Consider the following 21,172-nt stretch of genomic DNA (forward strand, 5'->3'; position numbering starts at 1 on the left):
TTTGCACTTGTTATGCTCGAAAAATGAATTTTTCATTATTAAATATGGATTTAAGAGAAAAATAGGTTAATATGAGTTAAATTTCGAATCTGGTCATAGAAAATTAATATGTTGTCACATGCAATTTTACAAAATGTGTGTAAAATAATTGGCTATAAAGAAGTCTTTTAGCATGATTTATGAATTTTTGAAGAAAAATTAGCATAAATAGTGACATTATTAGTGTAAAATTAATAAAACATAATCTATGACTTAGGAAAAACGTATAATGTTGCATTTTATTATATTTTTCAGATCTAAAATTGAAAAGTTAGTGAAAATAATTTTTCCATGTTTTTATGATTATTTTATTAAATATCGATAAACCGCAACATTGTTTTTCCGGAAATTTTTTTCGAAATTTTTAACCTAAGATTTTGAACATTATGAGTGTCATGGATTTTTCCAGAATGTTCATGAATTTAAATTTCAAATTTTGAATTTATTTGAAATTTTGTGATTTATTTGAAGTTTAATAGCTTATTTTTGTAATTTTGGTCCATTTATGAACAATTTTGTAAATAAAAGTTAATTATGGTCAAAATTATTAGTGAAGACTATATTTTGAGTCCTAAGAGGTTAGGGTAATTAACTTATGCATAAATATGAGTTTATGTATTTTTGTGATTATAAAATGTTGAAATCACGCAAATCCGTAAAAACCAAGTAATATATGATATTGGCTATTTAAAGGCGATTTGGCATAAAAATTGAGCATGTTCATACATATTATAATGCTGCATTTTTCTTTATGATTGTCATAATTTTAATTTATGTAATTTTGAATTATGTAATTTTACTTAGTATGGCCTTAGATTTTAATTGGTATTTCCCGAAATGTATGGGAATATCGATTCGGTTGTAATTTTTATTGTGATCTCGTATCACCGTTTTGTAATTTAATAGATTTATTTTATTTTAGTTACAAATGTATAATAGGAAATTATGTAATTTATTATGTAATTTTATTCATTCCGGAGTTCCAAAAGACGGATTACTTCAAGAATGGCGATACATAAAGACGGTGTTACCTCGAGATGTGTGCCACAACCGAAGTTCAAGGGACCAATGGAGTTGGTTTCCGAATATGTAATAGATTAATAGTTTTTCTATTTTAGGAAAGGCCATACTAGGATTTATTTATCTTTATGCTTGCATTTTATTTTATGTCACATGCATCGCTAAATCGCCATAACTAAACATGCATTGTCTTATTTTATCGAGTTAATCGACCGTGTCAAATATAATTATCGTAGTTCACCGCTTTAGTTCACTTAAAACGTGATAGATAATAATTTGACATGACCTCTCGCTAAAACTATCAATTGAGACATAGCCTTACCAAATAGTAGAAACCATGAAAACCTATTTCGCGAGGGAGTGCGCTCGGCCCCACCGGGTACAAACCTTGTTACGTAGGGGAAGTGGGTGATGAATGTTAATCCACCGAATTCATGTTGATGAGGGATGTATCGGCCCCACCGTGCCCAAGTTAATGTGGGTTTGGATCATGGACACATTTATTCGAAATTTGGATTGAACTCAACAAAAGTATTTGATAAGGGATGTATCGCCCCACCGTGCCCTTGTCGATGTGTTTTGGGCTATAGATAATTGTTAATGTAATATTATCGACCAAGAGTTCTAAAAGTAGAATCGATTAAACGTTAATCCACCGAGTTATATTGATAAAGGATGTATCGGCCCCACCGTGCCTAAGTCGATATGAATTTGGGTCTTGGAATCATTTATTATAGTTGGGTAGAGGTCACTATATAAATGTTCATATCTTGTTAAATTTGCAAGTATGATTTAAAAAGACAAATGTTAATATTTCCTTTCCTCCATATTTGTAGTGCATTACAATGAATCCAACAAATGCTACCGCACCAATTACTATTGAGTCATATCACCATGTTCTTGATGACGTATGCTCCAACAATAATTTCGATACAACTAGAGAACTTCATTTCGGGATAGGTTCGGATGGAAACCTAAATTTCATCACTTCTTCTAAACCACCCACTACTACTAGACCTCGTGTGAGTCCGTCTCAGGAAGACTACCTCATACGATCTATAGGGTCTTTGTCTCTGGAAGATAAAGATGCCAAAGCTAGTGGGAGCTCTAGCAATCAAGTTCTTGCTTCAAAGGGCAAGAGGTTCAAGAAGAAAGCAAAGAAAGTCAAAAACTTCAAGCAAGTTAATGATGAGTGCCATTATTGCTATGGCATGGGACATTGGCTTAGGAATTGCCCTATGTATTTGCGAAATATAAGGGAAGGACTCATTACTCCAAAAGGTACAATTCCTAAAGAAATTTATGTTATTGATATAAATTATACTTCCACTACGACATGGGTACTAGATACCGGTTGTGGTTCTCACCTTTGTAATCATTTACGGGGTTTAAGAGATGTGGAGAGGCTTAGCAAGGGAGATGTGGATCTTCGACTTGGAAATGGAGCTCGGGTAGCGGCCGAATCCAAAGGAACTTATGTTCTAGCTTTGCCAAACGGTTTTGAGTTGTATTTGCATAATTGTTTTTATGTTCCTACGCTCTCTAAAAACATTATTTCAATCGCCATGCTAGACATGGACGGTTTTTGTTTTGTCATTAAGAACAATCGTTGCTCTATTTCTAGGAATGATTTGGTTATTGGCCAAGCTTCTTCCATTAATGGCATTTACATTTTAGAGACCTCAAATCCAACAAGTGATATTTATAACATACAATCAAAGAAACTCAAAACAAGTGACCCAAGTGAAGCGTTCATTTGGCATTGTCGATTAGGTCACATAAACGAGAATCGCATCAAAAGATTAATTTCTACTAATGTGATTGCACCATTTGATTATCAATCATTTGGTACATGCGAATATTGCCTACTTGGCAAAATGACTCGTAATCCTTTTAGTGGTAAAGGGACACGAGCTAGTGAGCTATTAGGACTCATACACACCGATGTATGCGGACCAATGAGCATCACCGCTCGTGGTAATTATGACTACTTTATAACCTTCACCGATGACTTAAGTAGATATGGGTATATCTATTTAATGAAACACAAGAGTGAAGCATTTGAGAAATTCAAGGAATTCCAAAACGAAGTAGAGAACCAATTGAACAAAAAGATTAAGGCACTTCGATCCGATCGTGGTGGTGAATACCTTAGTCTTGAATTTGATTCACACTTGAAAGGTTGTGGCATTATATCACAACTTTCTCCACCCGGAACACCACAACTTAATGGTGTTGCCGAAAGGAGAAATCGAACCTTACTAGATATGGTTCGATCCATGATGAGTCAAACCGAGTTACCGAACTCGTTTTGGGGATTTGCGATACAAACCGCAATTCGATCTTTGAATAATAGTCCCACAAAGTCCACCGAAAAGACTCCATGTGAGATGTGGACGGGTAAGATCCCAAATATATCCTATATGAAGATTTGGGGATGTGATGCTTACGTCAAAACTAAGAACGACAACAAGCTAGCCCCAAGATCCGAAAAATGCATCTTTGTAGGCTATCCCTCGACCTCTCGAGGGTATTACTTCTACAAACCTCAAGATTATAAAGTGTTTGTGTCTTGCGAGGCTGTCTTCTTAGAAAGAGAATTTATTTCTAAAAGACAGAGTGGGAGAAATTTTGAACTTGATGAAGTTCAAGAGCCACAAACCGAGATAGAGACGCAAGAAGATGTTCCTTCGTCGTCTAACGCGGTTGTACCTCCTCCACTAAGAAGGACGGGCCGAGTAATTCGCCATCCCGATCGATATGTGGGACTTATCGAAGAAGATGGAACACTCGATGTGTTACTTATGGAAAGTGACGAGCCCGCCACCTACAAGGCCGCAATCTCTAGTCCTAATTCCACCTTATGGCTTGAAGCCATGAAATCCGAAATGGATTCTATGCTTGAAAACCAAGTTTGGGACTTGGTAGATTTGCCTAAAGGGGCAAGACCCTCCAATGCAAATGGATATTCAAGGTCAAAAATGGCATAGAAGGACATGACGATGTCTACAAAGCTAGGCTAGTGGCAAAAGGATTTACCCAAGTCCAAGGTCTCCATTATGATGAGACCTTCGCCCCCGTAGCCATGCTAAGATCCATACGGATTTTGTTAGCGATCGCCGCATTTCATGATTATGAAATTTGGCAAATGGATGTCAAAACCGCTTTTCTAAATGGGCATTTAGAAGAGGAGGTGTACATGATACAACCCGAAGGTTTTGTTGATTCTAAAAATCCTAACAAAGTGTGCAAGCTTAAGAGATCCATTTATGGTCTTAAGCAAGCATCTAGAAGTTGGAATCATCGATTCAATCATGTTATAAAAGAAAATGGTTTCACTCGAAATGTTGAGGAACCATGTTTATACATGAAATTCAATGGGAGCAATGTTGTGTTCCTAATCTTGTATGTCGATGACATACTACTCATTGGAAATGATATTCCAATGTTGTCTTGTGTTAAGAAGTGGTTAGGTAACCACTTCCAAATGAAGGATTTAGGAGAGGCACAACGCATATTAGGTATCCAGATCTATAGAGATAGACCCAAGAGGATATTGGCACTAAGTCAAGAGTCTTATGTTGATAAGATTCTTCGACGATTCAGCATGGACAAATCCAAAAGGGGTTTGGTACCTATGGTAACGGGAACGATATTGAGCAAGACTCAATGTCCCTCCGAACCCCATGATGTTGAACGCATGAAGTTGATCCCTTACGCTTCCATTGTTGGATCAATCATGTATGCCATGATATGCACACGTCTCGATGTCTCGTATGCCTTGAGCATGACGAGTAGATATCAAGCAAATCCGGGTGAGAGTCACTGGATTGCTGTCAAGAACATCCTTAAGTACTTGAGAAGAACTAAGGACTCTATCCTTGTGTTTGGAGGAGACACTGAGTTGCGTGTTACAGGATACACGGACTCAAGTTTTCAAACGGATAGAGATGACATGAAATCACAAGCTGGTTTTGTTTTCATGCTCAATGGTGGTGCCGTAAGCTGGAGAAGCTTCAAGGAAGTTGTAACCGCGGATTCAACAACGGAGGCTGAGTACATAGCAGCATCAGAAGCTGCCAAGGAAGCTATGTGGATCAAGCAATTCACGGAAGGTCTAAAAGTAGTACCTACCGCCGATGATCCCATCACTCTCTATTGTGATAATAGTGGGACGATCTTCCAAGCTAAGGAGCCAAAGTCTAGTAATAGATCTAGACATGTACTTAGAAAGTATCATGTAATAAGAGATTTCATTGAAAGAAAGGAAATTGCGATTTGTAAGGTTGGGACGGATGACAACATAGCCGATCCGCTCACCAAGCCTTTATCGCAGGCTAAGCATGATGGGCATGTTGCGTCCATGGGACTTAAACGTGTACCAAATTTTTGTTAGATTTTGAAATGAAATAAAAGTGTTATTTTTGTTCATGTTCATAATCGCATTTGTCTTTTATCCTTAATTTATACTTTGTTACATCCAAACGGGTTGTAGAGACAATTGAACCCCGTTAAAGTGAACATGGATTAACATTGTTTTGCCCATAGTTACTTATATGAGGTGACGTCTCGAAGTGACTAGAGTGTGAGGCGATTGATGGCAAGTTCAGTGCCATACGGTCATGTGAGATGACTAGTCGATCACATAGGCAGATTATTAGGAACATTTTGTCGGGCCTAATGACCGCTTATAGAGTTCGGCAAATTTATATAGCCTGGTCGTGGCGAGAGCTACTATAGTGTTCTAATGAGTCGATTCTTTTGACTAGAGACTATTCGCCTAAGATGGCACGATTTTTGATTAACTTTGATTTGTGTTACTACGACCTTCGTAAATGGGGTCAAATGGGCATATTTTGGGTTATGATGGGTGTGGCTAGTCGAAGGGAATGAGTGCGATAGGAATTGTCCACCCCTTGTCGGGTTATAACAATATCTCGGGGCCACTCGAGGAGCAATGAATCGGAAATGCGTGGCCACGCTCGGAGGGTATCCGGTGTGGATAAATCCGGTCAATCGGTTATTCTCCGGATCGAGGAAACCACTCTCGATATGATCACTTGCAAGTACGACCTGAAAGACACCTTGCATTGAGTGGGAGATAGTAATAGGACAAGAGAATTGGTGACGCACACTTGTCGAGGACAAGTGGGAGATTGTTGGGAAATGTGTCCTCAACAATAGTGCGATCACGTGATTTAAATATCATTATTAAATCTCATTTTAAGAATACAATTGGGAAGTAATATTGTTCTTGTCAATCGGTCAACATATATCGGTAATGATTGGTGACTAGAGTTTGACACATTGTCGTGTGACGGTGGTGATCGATTGACCCCCTAGGTCATACCTAAAGGGCATACTCTTAATTGATTATTTAATTAATCGTATAATGTTGCGAGTTAATTAAATTACTTGAAAATTGACGGACGATTTTGGAAGTAAAATTTACGTATCAATTTGAAATGTGATTAAATGAGATACGGTGCGAGTAATTAAATTGTATAATTACTCGGATGAAATAAATTGTTTAATGTAACAATTAAATTTGAATGAATTGATATAAATACAATCTGTTGTGATTTATAAATGGTAAAATATCTTGGCACAAGTAATTATGAAATTACTAAGTCATTTTTGTATGTGACGTATTTTTATTAATACGTTGATTTTTAATTTGTTAAAAATACATAACAAATTTATGTCACACATGACATGTGACATATTGACAATTGACAAAATAATATGGAATCCATATTATGTCAAAATGCCGAAATAATGGAGGAGCATTAGGCTAAAATTATGTTTATATTTAAAATGGAAAACATAATGATGAAAAAGCTACAATAGCCATGCAACCCTATTCATCTTGTGAAGACAAATATGGGCATGCATTGGCTCTCCTTCTCCTCCACTCCCACCGGTTTTGGGAAGAGAAAAATCCTAGTGATTTTTCTTCTTATTTTACCTATTATTCACTTAGAGAAAAACTAGTGAATTATTATTCTTAATCATCTAAAATAAGAGTTTTAGAAAGAGAAAAATCCTCCATAATCTCTCCTCTCCTACCCGGTTTTAGGAGCTAAAATACCAACTATTTTGGTTCAATTTTCATAAGATTAATATTATACTAGTATTCATAATATTAATTAGATTAAGTGAAAGCCTTGGGTATAAAGCATAGGGAGAGATCTTACACTTAGATCTTTGTTCTTCCATTGGAATAGCTCAAGAACAAGAAGAGAAAGGTGATCTCTCTTGTGCCCAATATAGCCGAAATATTGAATGTAAGGACATTATTTCTCTTCTTTATATTATTGTTTGCATGCATAAAATCCGTTTTAATTTTATGACAAATTATTTTAGACATATATGAGTATGTTAAAGTGTATATGAATCTACATTTCCTTCAATTTGTGCCATTGAATATGACACAGATATGTTGAGAATATGTCATCAGTTTTAGTGAATGCAAACAAACCTTGATTTGTGACATTGAATTCATAGTTTTAAATTTCTTAATTTGCAGATTATTCAAATCAATTGACGGATGACCATGAAAGTTCTGCTCCATATGAAAACTGCCGATAGTTTAAGAATTGATTGTGAAACTGGAGAAAGAGTATTAGAAAATAGAAACATAACTGACAATTTAGTGGGCAATTTTTTTTGTCTTTTTTTTTCTAATTATTTTTTGGCAAAATAACTATATGGGAGTATCCTGCTCCCTACTCCTGGGTGCAGGATATAATTTGCCAAGAAATAGCCTGTTGGAGTTGGGCGTAAAACAACAGTAGAGATCACCTATCCCATTTTTATGTCTCATCTTATGTCTCATCCCCTTAAGATCTTGACACATCACACTTGAAATAATAAAAATGGTAATATTATATCTTAAAGTGTTCATGTGTCATTGGGAGAAGTAATGGGACACAAGATGGGACATGAAATGGGACAGGGGATCTGCTCTGATAAAACAAAAGGAAGGAACGGTATCTCAGTACCAATGTTTTGATAATATTAGAACATTGGAAAAAAGGAAAAAAAAAATCCTTTTCTTAAAAGAGTTCCACTTTACATGGAATTTGATGAGTATTTGCCATGTACTACAAGTCTACAACTATGATTTGATAAAATTTCAATGAATGTGATTGTTCCAATTCATGAGTGTGTTATATTAATGGCGGTTTTACTAATCCATATTAATGGCGGTTTTACATTTGATTAGTGTTAGCTATAGCAAAAACTACGCTTAAAAAAGTAATAAAAAAGAAAAAAAATAAGAGTTAGCTAGAATGATAAGAGCTTTATTACTCCATCATGAAGTTTGGGTTCAATTTTTACCCACAATGTAGTGCACTTATTTAATCCAAAATAAAGTAATAAAAAATAAAAATAAATTCACAATTACCCGTCTACCCCTAATTAGCGAGGTCTCATATAAAAATTATTGGGAGACCGTCTCTTCGGAGAACTTGTGCAGATTAAAATATGGTTTTTGTTGATATGACAACGTAGGTAGTTCGAGTTTATCAATAACATCGTATGTAGAATTATGGGTCGTTTGGTTGCCCACTAAATTACACAAGAACTTTAATTCATGTGAATTGCAAAATGGGTAGGTTGTTTGGTTACCCCAATTCACATGAATTGGAACTTCCCATGAATTTCAATTTCTCCATAATGGAGGAAGTTGCTTACCTAGATCCCCCTAGGTAAGTGGGAATGCCTACATGAATTACAATGCCTACATGTAACCAAACAACATTTTCTAATTCACATGAATTCTAAAATCATGTGATATGACACTTCCTAGACATTATAAGTTCCTGTATGTAACCAAACGACTCTTTAATTTGTAAATAAAATTGTACGTATTCATTATGTAATTTAAATGCCACACTCAAAATTTTAGGCAACAAAGTTAATATGTCAAATATCAGAGATACAATATGATTTTTTGTACTTCAATTAATCCATTGCAATTTTTTAAAATTTTTAAATTTATCATTATATATGAGGAAACAAATATGAAAAATGTTGAAGTTTCAACGAATTAACTAGAGAGAGATATTTTTTAACAAAAAAGCTATGAATGTGAGAGTAAAAAAAGTCTTTTTTAAAAGCTCAAACTCGGGTTTTCACTTTGAAAAGTGGGATAATTTCCAGCATGCTAATCAAAATTTGAAAGTAGATTTGGTTTCGAGCCAAAACATTAATTATTTTTGTTTAAAGCATACTTTTACAAAAAAAAAATAACCAAATACTCTTTTTTTTGTGATTTCATTATATAATGTATTGTTAGTCTTGAAGAAAATTTATATACAACGATATTATTTGTAGGCCTGTGCATTGCACGGGCATTAAATCTAGTACTTCTTTCGTTCCATTGAATTGTTTACGTTTGCTTTTTGGGCACTATTCATAAGTGAGAAGAATCTTCAATACAACTTTTTAATGTATAACATAAAAGATAGTCATGAAAGATCTTGTTTAAATTGCCTTACCGAGTGCATTATGAATATCAAATTTTTATAATTTTTAATAATATGTAACAAAAAATATGACCAAAAGAAAACAAACATTGACATACATGCATAAAACAAACGTAAACTATCATATAAAACGGAGAAAGTATATATTGTATATTGGTTGAAAAATTAGAAAAGACGAAACACAAAAGGGTTTGGTGAGTTGGACATTCTGGAACCTCGTCTTCTCAACACGCCACTTTTCTCTCCTCCTTTTTCCCCTTTTTCCTCAAACAAAGACCCCTTCAAACCTCTCACCTTCCTCAAGATCTCCCCCAAACCCTAACCTTATTTCCCCCAAAAATGGCCTTCAATCAAAACTCAGAAAACAACAACAACTCGAACATTTCCAACAACCCTAACCCGACCCACCGTCTCTACAACCCATACGCCGATCTCCAATTCCCAGCCCACAAACTTTACGAACTCCCTACCCAACCCGAATTCCTCTTCCATGAGGAATCCATCCACCAACGCCGTTCTTGGGGTGAAAACCTCACCTACTACACCGGCTGCGGTTATCTCGCCGGCGCATCCACCGGCGCCTCCCTCGGCTTTTACAACGGCGTCCGCGCCATCGAGTCCGGTGACACTCTGAAGCTCAGACTCAACCGTGTCCTCAACTCCACCGGCTCCACCGGTCGTCATTGGGGTAACCGTGTTGGGGTTGTCGGCTTGATGTATGCAGGTCTTGAAAGCGGGTTGGTTTATCTTAGAGATACTGATGATATTTTAAACAGTGTTGCTGCTGGTCTTGCTACTGGTGCTTTGTATAAGGCCGCTTCCGGCCCAAAAGCTGCTGCTATTGCTGGTGCTGCTGGTGGGATCTGTGTTGGAATGATGGTCGGGGCCAAACAGGCTATCAAGCGTTATATTCCTCTTTGAATCAATCATTGATTTGTTGTTATGAGGGTATGAAATTTTGTCTGGAATTGGGATTGGTTGGTGGAATTTGCCAAATAAAGTTGGTATCTTTAGCTTTATTTTGTGTAATACTCTAATGAAACAAAAGTTTAGATAGATGGGTTAATAATTTTGAGAATTGTGTCATACAGTAATGTTGTTGCTGTTGGACGTATTTTAGGAATATAATGCGTCTTTGTTTGTTCTTGTTGGATTGTTTCGACTAAGTATTGTTTTAAACCTAACAAAAGAATGGATCATCTGTTATGTTTATGATGGATCGTTGCTTTTTAGTCTAGTTTGTTTCATTCTAATCTTGTGTTAATGTTCACTTTGTGTTGCGGTGTAGTTTGTACGCTATGGGCAGGTAAGCAGGTGTATCTTTCCGCGACAAAGATGACTTGCTTCTGTGAGTCATCTTTGTACTAGTTGATTTAGTGCTGTTGTACTCTGTGTTCAGGGAAAATTTTATCGCACGGCAATTAGGCCTGCCCTACTTTACGGCTCCGAGTGTTGGGCCGTGAAGCATTGTCACATTCAAAAGATGAGTGTGGCGGAGATGCGCATGTTGAGGTGGATGTGCGGACATACAAGGAAAGATCGGTTAAGGAATGAAGTGATTAGGGAAAAGGTAAAAGTGGCGCCAATAGAGGACAAGATGATGGAAAACCGCCTAAGATGGTTTGGCCATGTGAGACGGAGACCTATGGACGCACTTTTGGTTAGGAGGTGGAGACTTGGAGAACAGAAAAAGGTCCCTAGAGGCGAGGAGGAAGACCGAGACAGACATGGTTGAGAGTGATAGAGCACGATATGAGAGTTCGGGGCTTGAGGGAGAGTATGGTGACGGAGAGGGCACAATGGAGGAAAGGATACATGTGGATTTTTAGTATCCGATGTTTTTTGATGATTTAATGTTTTTTTGTTTTATTTAATTTAAAGAAACTAAATTATTTATTTTTCTCTCCTTTATTACACTTTTTCACCAACCACTTTCCTATAGATTTTACCCGGTTCATTCCGGATCCTTAACTCTATTTCGGTTTTTAAAAATCGTTTTAATCTTTTCTCTCGATTTAAATTTTAAGTTTTTATAAAAGAAAGACGGAATTCGATTTTAAAACCCCTAAGTTTACCTTGCCTTTCCATTACATTTTTCGTTCTTCCTTTTTGTTTTTCATCTTCCCTTTTTTTATTCGCATTTTGAGGCTTGCGTTCACCCATAGACGGTTCGAAAGGATGATTCATGTCAGCCGACCCCAAATCATTTTGGGATTAAGGCTCTGATGTTGTTGTTGTTGTTGTACTCTGTGTTCAGGGAATTGAGGTTTACCGTGAAATTGTGTGTTGTCGTCGTTATTATTTGGGGTGTTAGATTACCTTTACTGTTGCTCTTCATATTTGCTTTTGTTTCATTAGAATCAACAACCATTGGCCTGCTGTTATCAACTTTGATTTGTCCAATTTGTCAGCCTCAAGTAAAAGATATATATTTAAAGGTTGACTACTGTGTTCCTGCCCAAGTTCGTTTTAAAGGGCAGAAAAATGTAATGGTAGAGGAAGAAAAAAGAGTCGGTCGGGACACAACCATGTAGGTGGAAGAGAAAGGGTGGAGGAGGTGAGTGAATTCACAAATAGATAGACTTAGGCAGATGGTTCTCTTTTTTGATTGAATTTTTGCTGATGAAGGATGGGAGAATAATGTTTTGTTCGAATAACCTCTCTTCTGTAACCACTGTCAAATGTCGCCCATACAGAGATTATGGATTTCTCATCATCTAGATGTTTAAGAAGGAGTTTACTCCTTGTTGACATGATAGCTTGTAAAGATCTAGATATTAGTCTGGTTGTTTATGGATTGTGTAAATCAAATATCTTTTTCGCCTTACAACTCTGTTCCTGTTGTATCCTACATCGTTTTTATGCATTATATGCAGTGGATTGCATTTTGAGTTACACTTGTATTGATCCACTCTAAGCGGATGGGTTCTTGTGCATATTCAATCCTGCAGTAACAAAATACTCCGTGGCTAGTTTTCTCTTATTTCCCTTGAACTTGCAGAAAATTTTCAGCATTTGGCGGATGAACCATTCTTGTGCATATAACTGATCAACCTTTAATAATCTGTTTGTTGGAGAAGTAGGTTTTTCATGTTTTGTTTTAAATGTCTGTAGTGCCGAGTACTAGTTCCAAGATTTTGTTTGTCAGAATTGGTTGGGAGTATGTTGCTCAGCTGATTAGAGCCCCAATCTCACTTAAGCTGGTGATTAGCTTGTACGATACTTTGTATAATTGAGCTTGTGATCGCTTCTGGATATCTAGTTACCGATTATCTGACATGGGCTTGAACCAAGTCCAAGTGCATGTTTGGAAGAAATTCGTTGATATTAGGATGGATTTGAAAGCAATATATCCATATATCTAAGGTGCAACTAAACTGTATGCGCTATTTATCATTCGTCGAATTCTCTAATTAATACTGATGCACGTAGGTTAAACTTTTAACTTGATTGTTAAGTTTGTTTACTAGTTATGACTAATTTAAAATGTAATTCCTATTAATTAGCTAATCTTAAAAAGAGAATTGAAATTTTAATTCATTATAAAGTATTCAAACTTGGTAACTTGCAATCGAATTTCAATGATCAATTGTTATTAAATTGTGGATTTTTGCTTATCCTTGAAATCCTTAAATTATCTGAATTCGCAAGTCATCAACTTTACTGCATTCAGTTAAAAGAGAATTGTTAGTTATACAAACTCAAAAACACCCCAAGTGGTTACATAAACACCCCGTTTGGTTACTACAATCCTTTTTCTTTGCACTTCAATTGCATCAACAATTAGAATAATTCCTTATGGGTTCCAACCTTATTTCCGCTTTACTATTGTTTTAATTTAATAATTAATTAGAAGTGCAAAGTGCAGTAACTTTCAAATTTAAGGACTTGTTGTACGACCTTAGCTATTCGTCTGTTCCTGTAGCGTATACTTGGACACGTTATAGTCTGCATTCTTACAACTATTAGATAATGCAATCCAAGTTTGCCATTTGAGTACCTCAAATGTAGAACTGCAGAAGTGATAAAAAGGAAATACTTAACACTGTCTCACTGTAAATATCACAAGTATCTCACATTTATAACTAAAAATAAATAAACTTCCATGAACCAATGAGGCACTCTTTCTATTTACCTATACCCGTTTCATGCAAAAATTCACCATGGGAAGTCCATACATTGGATGAGCATTATTGCTAGCGTGACGTTCACTGAACAATAATCCAAGAATAATCAATTCCGCAAAAAAATAACAGCTTCACCGGCAACCAGCAACTGAATTTCTTTAAGCTGCTGCAGCAACGTGTACATTTGGACATGTTCATCAGAGGTTTAGCATATGATGTTTCTTTATCCACTTCCATCAAGCTGACCCTCTGATAGGAGGTGTGCCATATATTGCTGCCACCATAAAAGACAAGAAGTTTAGATTCAGAAATTACCCTGATGTGATGAATAATTACGACCTATATTTCTTTGACGCTTCTTTTTGGATGGGTAACGCAAGAGACACAATGGTCCTAACACAATACGACATTCCGATACTTTAGTTTAAGCCTAACCACAAATTTGTTGACAAAACACAAAACAGTGGTGTCGGATGCATGTCGAAGGGTCTCGGACAATTGTAGCCAAGTTTGACTAATATAGATGACAACACCACCACCAACAACAAAATCTTAGTCTCAAAACGACAGGTAGTAACTATACAAAAAATTATCTAGTGGCAGAGATACGAATTCATTATAGTCAAACTTACCGCATGGTATGCATATGGTGATTTCCCCTGACGCTCAAAATGCTTAGCCATAACACAAAACTCAATTGGTCCCCAATCTTCCACTTCAAAGCAATTTCCAAGTGCAGCTTTGTATAGCTTTGCAGTAAATTTCATAACTAGTGTGAGATCCTTAACCTTCAAAATGTAAGCAAATAACGACATCAGAAGAACCTTGAGGTTAACGTTCTCACCTTTGCAGTGTCTGTCAACATTTCTGTTCCTGCGGGATAAGACGCATATAGTTGATCACCTCTGGAGAAACCTGCTCGTGTTCTACAATGTAAAAAGAGTAACATTTTAAAACCAACTTCAATAGTACATGCCAATTTTAAGAAATAATTCTATTGACAGACAAGAGACTTACGTATTGTTGGTATAAGCGTAAGTCACAACAGATGCAAAGCAATAAAATCCAGCATAAGAGACCATCCGCCGAAACTTCTGAATCTTTAGTATCTCGTAACATGTATCATAAAGACCCATAATTGACGTAAACTCTAAATACGCTCTTAAGCACCTGGCCAGTGCACAAGAAATAACATAAACATAAGATATTATCAGATTTGTCAAGATGGTAAACCAATAACACTTTGAGCGTAACATTGCATATAATGCAATTCAAATGAATCATTTTCCATGTATTTCAGCACCTTGGGGCTCGAATCACAGCCAACATTTGAAAGTAGGAGTTAGGGTTGTTCTAGCAACCTAGGGCGGCTAGGGTTAAATCCTAAGTTTGCAGTAATGCACAGGTTGATTTTGTTGTTGAATACTGGTTGATAGTGATGAGAAGTCGACGGTGGTGTCACACACTGGTTTGATGGCAGGCAGGTGGGTGTATTGGTGACGGTTAGTGTACATCTAGATGATGACGTTGTATACATCTAGATATTTTTGTGTCATTACGTACACATTCAATCTAATATGGGAGTTGAACCACATCTTGTGCATTGCACACGCTCTTCCAATTGAGTTAATATGTTTCACAATAGAGCAAAATGATGCAGAGAAACTCCAGTGTCAATTGTACTTGCTCCTAAAGCCAAACTCCACCATACAAAACAAATTTTGAGGATAATGACAATTGGACTACATAAATTAGTCAACAGATACTAAATTGAGGATGAAACTTCAATCAAAATCAATGCAACCATATATAATATGGAAAAGGGCAACAACAAATGAATTATAAACCAATATTTTGTATAAAAGAAAGATAAAACAATTGAGCAACATTCTTAATCTTTTACTTTCGGTTTTTTTTAATCGTCTTTTCATCCACCAAGTATAAAGAGGAATATCATTTTTCATTTCTACTCAAAAAGCAAAGCAATTTTTTATCTCTAACCTTGCAAGTTGCAACTAAGATCTACAAGAAGATCACCACCACTGATCCTCAGGCCTTATGTGTGTCAAATGATGTTCGTCGTTGCTTTTGAAGCAATAACGGTGATGGTTTGGTTGTTGGTGATCTTATGGTACTTGATTGTGATGTCGATCCCAACGAATAGCTCGGTATGTTCAGACAACTGTGGTGGGATTGTGGGAATGTGGTGGTGGTGGTGGTGGTGGTGGTTCAACGAAGATGTTGGTGTATGGAGGCTATTATGTTGTTGGTACAAGAATGGATGAAGGCAAGTGATGAATGTGATTAGTGGGTTAATCACACTCAGACACTCAGTTTATTAATTGGGTTCACTTCTCATCTGTTAGTGTATTTATATTGATTCTTCTTAAGAAACGTATATAATCAAATTGAAGGAACAAATAGATGTAAAGGGAGGGAGTATTTCTTATTGACTTTTTGGAGAGTCGGACTTTTAACTTCTGCATAAGACAGTTAGACAGCCAGCCAGAATTGCCACGACCCTAAACACAACAAATAAGTAAAAATGTAAACATGAATTGAGTCATGCTATGCTAGAAACCCCAACCCCAACCCCTATCATTCTAACATCCTACCCTCATCGACTTGAAAAAAACATACCAAAATCACGAGACGGGAGTTGAACCGGCCCATACCAAATGACTCATTTTCCAGATGTAACTATACTCCAAATACAACCTAAGAAAATTGAAAAACATGCAAAAATAGACATATTCCCACTTCATAAAAAACAAACTTGATATAGATGACTTTGAATTCTATCCTTGAGTTTCCACAATAAATCATGACTAAACAACCTTAACGCAGGAGCCTTTGCCTTTCTTTCTTGCAACAACCCAAGGTAGTTGTTACTCAACTTGATTAGGTAGTTGTTATTCGTATTAAGATGAAAGTAACACATGATGATGATGATTGGCAAGCACCGATTCTATGTAAGGAAGTAATGACTAACAACACAGAGGTGGATAAGAATGTAGCAATTTGAGGAAAACAAACTTGCCTGTAAGATGGCTTAAGATAAAACCCAAATAATGAAAATCAGAATTTTAGGCACTTAAATTTAAATGGAATAGAAACACTACAACATTATGATTATGTGTTGGTAATAATACGAATTCCAGATTAAGCTAGTAGAAAGCTGAAATTAAATTGAAGCAAAGAATAATAATTAAAAACAAATTAATAACGTCTTTAGGAAATTAATAACCAAATCCGAAATCGACAGTTACCTTGATTAAGAGGGATAGAATAGATGTTAACAACAAAGCATAAAACCCTAAAATCTAGTATTGCAAGTGGCCGTTGTTTGTCGCCATCGGTTACTGGTGGTTTGGCTGAGAGAAGACCCAATTTAATTTGTGTGTGTTCGTGGGATAGAGTGAGTTTGTGAATGCTTTCGTTGTGACTCACAGAAATAAGAGATGAAATGGTTGTGTTGTGTCAAGGGTAAACTTACGGTAAACTATACTGTAGTTACAGGAAGTCGTACCCTTAGTAAAAAAAAAGTGTTTTTTTTTTTAATTGACGGGTCTAAGGATCGGGTCCGGGTTTTAAAACTCAAACCCGGACCCGGAATCGAATTAATTTTGGATAGCCCATATCTGACTAGACCTGGCAAATCGGGTTAACGGGTCGGGCTAATTCGGGTCGGGTCTGCTCATTTCAAGTTACGGGTCAAGCGAGTCGGAATATTTTGGGTCGGTCATTTTCGGGTCAATGATTAAGAGAGAAAAAGGCGTTTCAAGTCTTTTGGGGTCAATTAAAGTTATATTTTGTCGGATCATTTTCGGGTTGAGTGGTTTTAGGTCGGGTCATTTCAGAGCGGGTCTGTTACGGGTCCACGAAAGCTCGGGTCATTTTCGGATCGGGGTGATTTGTCAGCTATATCTTACCCTTGCTCGTTGGGTCTGAAAATATGAGACCCATACCCATCCCATTTAGGCCCGACCCGTTGCCATCCCTACCTCCAAGTCTAAGGCTTTAACCCATTTATTTACTTTTGTTTTTGGCCCAAAGATCACGGAGAGATGAATATCTTTTATCAGCAACTCTCCTATAGGACCGTCCTATAGTATAAGACTGACCCAATAGGAGAAAAGCCCAAGCAAAAACATTAAGATGTTAAGTTTTTGATTTTATTTTGATAACTTTATACTTTTTAATGAAAACCAACATATTTAAATATGTAAGTTGTTAATTTGAAATATTAGGTTATTAAAATAAAAGTAGTATTTCATATTTTTATTAAGTAATTTTGTTGGGCCTTGTGCTATTGCGTTAATCTTACCTAAGTATGGGCCTTATACTCTTATAGAACAATTTGTGATCTTTTATAGTTGTGGTTAACAAATGACAAGAAGATAAGAATATAATTACATAATCAAATTACAACATGAAAAACATTACCACTATAAAAAGCTAACAATTAAATAAATGGGAAATTCCCATGGCACCCTTTAATTTTGTCAGATTTCTCATGGTACTCCCCCTACTTTTAAAAATCTGCTTATACCTTGAGGTTCCATTTTTATGCCCCCTAATGTAACGGTCGTTAAATGACCGTTAAATTTTGATGATGTGGCAATGAATTAGTAATTAAAAATTATTAATAAATCAATCAATATACATATATATAAAGCAGAAACTTTTCGAGCGATATTAGAGAGTTCAACTTTTATGAACTTCTAAATATTTAATATTATTGTTATTATTATCCTAATAAGAGTAGATCTAATAATTTATGAGAATATAATCCTAATACATAGTGATGATCAAAGATCAAATTCCTCTAGAAGCCGAGTCTAAATCAAATTCGTGCCTAACAATTGTAGTGTATATATTTTCGTCAATTGCATGCTTGCTTTGGTTTGTTCTTATCCTTTTTCCATTAATTAGTTAGCTATTACTCCATGTAGTACGTATTATTTTTAACTCATGTTTATTTGTTGGTTTTCTTTCTATAATTAATCCCTTCACAAACCCTTACATAGTTTATTGTTTCATGCAGGGGCAATTTGTTCTTCAAAGTTCGATTTAGCAGCATTCAGCCTTCATAAATTTTTATAATAGCGTTACATATTTCATTATATATATCATATTTTTAGCCTATAATTTAACGATTATAGAATTCACAACCTTTATTTCTTTCTTACATGGTTATACGTTATGCGTCTTCTTGCTATCAGTGATATGCATGACTTGACTTACTTTCTTCTGTTATTTGCAAATATTACTTGACTCTGAGCCAGGGGCGGATCCAGGATTTGAGTAAAGGGGTGACACACTAAGAAAAAAAAATGCGGACAACATTATACATTAGAATTCTAATATCGTCAATACATAATAATTAACGTAGTTTATTTTTGCGGTACACACTTTACTCAACCCGTACTTTTTGAAAAATACTTTTGTGATCCTTTTGTGTCTGATATTTGATATGTATGTTCTGATCTTATGCACTTACATCCTACATTGTTGGGAGGACCATCTCTCACTCATGTCTTCTTCTGCACCTCTTATAATGGTTTTCTTAATCCACGCCACTTATTGGTCTAAAAATTTAACCTGGCAGTTGGATAGCCCTAAACTTTACAATGCCACTCTCACCAAACCACATGGTCAGCAGTTCAGGACCTTTCACACTAATAAAATTAGCTTTGACACTCATTTCAGACAGCCCAAATAATCGGTAGTGATGTTGGCTTGCAGTTCACAAAAACTTCACCAGAAGATACAAAAATGCATTTCAGACAACCCAAATAATCGGTGGTTATGTCGGCTTGCAGTTCACAAAAACTTCACCAGAACATACTATTTAACTCCCTAATGGCTACTCAAACTATTTCGCAAATAATTCTTGGAACTCAAATAAGTGTCCTAACCGAAATTAATTGCTAAGTAAGGAAGTGATTTAGGGTTTGACAAAAATGACCAAATCATTCAATCTAAAAATTACCAATCAATGTTCAATCAATCAAATGAACAATAATCGAATTTGGGGAAAAATGAACTTACCAATACAGGCAGGCGAGGCGGCAGGTGGACGGAGAGGGAGGCCGGCAGTGGAGCGTGGACCGTGGACGGCCGAGGAGTGAGGCGGCAAGTGGGAGTGGGTGGTTGTATTTGGGGATTTTAAGGGCTTGGTTTTATTTGGTGTAGTTTGTGTTATTGAGTTGCTGTATCTATCGCGTCTTTCCTTCTATTTTTTAGTTTTTTTTTTTTTTTTTTTTTTTTTTTTTTTTTTTCACGTGAGGGAAGGTGCCCTCACTTTCCACCCAAAAATCCGCCCCTGCTGTGAGCTAACGTTGATATGTAGGATTGTAGGCAGGGGCGTTTTTAGTGAGGGTTTATGGGATTTAATTAAACCCCCACCAATCAATGATTTTTAATATTTAGTAGTAAAGTGGTTTATATGAGATTGTTAGTTGTTTTTTGACTAGGGGATGGGAGTTTGAACTCCAATGTCATCACTTTGTGTTTGAGGTGTCTTGATCCACTTTAATTGTACTAGTTGGTTGCCCGGCGCGCGATGCGCGCTGTCCCCCAAGATATTTTTATCGTTTATGTTTTAAACGTATAGTAACGATTCTTGATTTGATTTGGTTATCTATGATTTTTGATTGGCGATCACAATGAAATATTATTGTCGTTATAATCTTTTGGAAGTTCGTAATGAAACTCTTGTTGTCATAAAGTTAGAAACGAAATATTTATGAATGTGATCTTAATGAAACTCTTGTTGTTATATTATTTTGATGGTTGAATCAATTTCAAACAAAATTATAACCATTCATAAATAATTTGTAATTAACTTTGTTGGGAGCATGAATATCCGAATATAACAACACTTTTTACTTAGATGGTTAATTGTTAAAGAACACAATTACATGGAATACATAAGTCATTAGTATTATATTGTATTTTGCGAAGTAACGTAAACATCACATCTCCTTCGCCCCTTCCTTCTCATACTAATCGCTCTTTTCCCCTTAGCCCTCCTTAATCCTCCTCTTCCTTCTCCTTTTCCCCAACCTTCCTCACCCACTACTTCGTCATCCTCTTTATCTCCTTCTTTTCTCTTCAACGCCGTCGCATCCTAAACCACCTTCTCTTCTTCAACCTCGTAGTCCTCCTTCCCTTTCCCCTTTCTCCTTCTCTATGTCCTCCTTCTTCCTTTTCCCCTTTCTCCTCCCTTATACTTACTATGTTCCTTTATCATCCTCCATTTCCCCCCCTCTTCCTGCTTCTCTCATATTACTCCTATCCTTTTTACTCCTCCACGCACATCTTCCCCTTTCTCCTCCCCCTTCCCGCCTCATTTCCTTTCCTCTTATCATTCACATCTTTCGATTTCCTTCTCTCTACTCCCTATTCTTTCCCCCTTACTCTCTTTATCGACTTCCATCTCTTTCCCTTTCCCCTTATCCGCATTATCCTCCTTCCTCTTCTCCT

General features: G+C 36.2%; 2 protein-coding genes across 3 annotated transcripts; one reads left to right on the forward strand and one right to left on the reverse strand.

Annotated features, from left to right (window-relative positions):
- Positions 1-9,723: 9,723 nt before the first annotated feature.
- On the forward strand, positions 9,724-10,766 carry LOC141647867 (mitochondrial import inner membrane translocase subunit TIM23-2-like). The gene has a single exon (XM_074456227.1). The coding sequence runs from the start codon at positions 9,894-9,896 to the stop codon at positions 10,473-10,475; it is 582 nt and encodes a 193-aa protein (XP_074312328.1). The 5' UTR covers positions 9,724-9,893; the 3' UTR covers positions 10,476-10,766.
- A 2,810-nt stretch (positions 10,767-13,576) lies between these two features.
- LOC141647868 (uncharacterized) lies at positions 13,577-19,911 on the reverse strand. Of its 2 annotated transcripts, none has more exons than XM_074456228.1 (5): positions 19,736-19,911; positions 14,699-14,851; positions 14,526-14,607; positions 14,314-14,430; positions 13,577-13,955 (listed from the first exon to the last, which is right to left on the reverse strand). In XM_074456228.1, the coding sequence occupies exons 2-5, from the start codon at positions 14,815-14,817 to the stop codon at positions 13,905-13,907; spliced, it is 369 nt and encodes a 122-aa protein (XP_074312329.1). In that variant the 5' UTR covers positions 14,818-14,851; positions 19,736-19,911; the 3' UTR covers positions 13,577-13,904. The 2 variants fall into 2 exon arrangements, with proteins under 2 accessions (XP_074312329.1, XP_074312330.1); XM_074456229.1 differs by lacking the exon at positions 19,736-19,911 and adding an exon at positions 16,951-17,107.
- Between the last annotated feature and the right edge of the window lie 1,261 nt (positions 19,912-21,172).

Source organism: Silene latifolia, chromosome 3, assembly GCF_048544455.1.
Source record: "Silene latifolia isolate original U9 population chromosome 3, ASM4854445v1, whole genome shotgun sequence".
Taxonomy (NCBI): Eukaryota; Viridiplantae; Streptophyta; class Magnoliopsida; order Caryophyllales; family Caryophyllaceae; genus Silene; species Silene latifolia.

Bases quoted from the DNA above. Each gene is read 5' to 3' on its own strand.
- LOC141647867 (XM_074456227.1), top strand. From the start codon at position 9,894: ATGGCCTTCAATCAAAACTCAGAAAACAACAACAACTCGAACATTTCC.
- LOC141647868 (XM_074456228.1), bottom strand. From the start codon at position 14,817: ATGGGTCTTTATGATACATGTTACGAGATACTAAAGATTCAGAAGTTT. The intron at 14,431-14,525 runs GTGAGAACGTTA...TTTACTGCAAAG, and splicing joins TGTTGACAGACACTGCAAAG to CTATACAAAGCTGCACTTGG. The intron at 13,956-14,313 runs GTAAGTTTGACT...TTATGGTGGCAG, and splicing joins CACCATATGCATACCATGCG to CAATATATGGCACACCTCCT.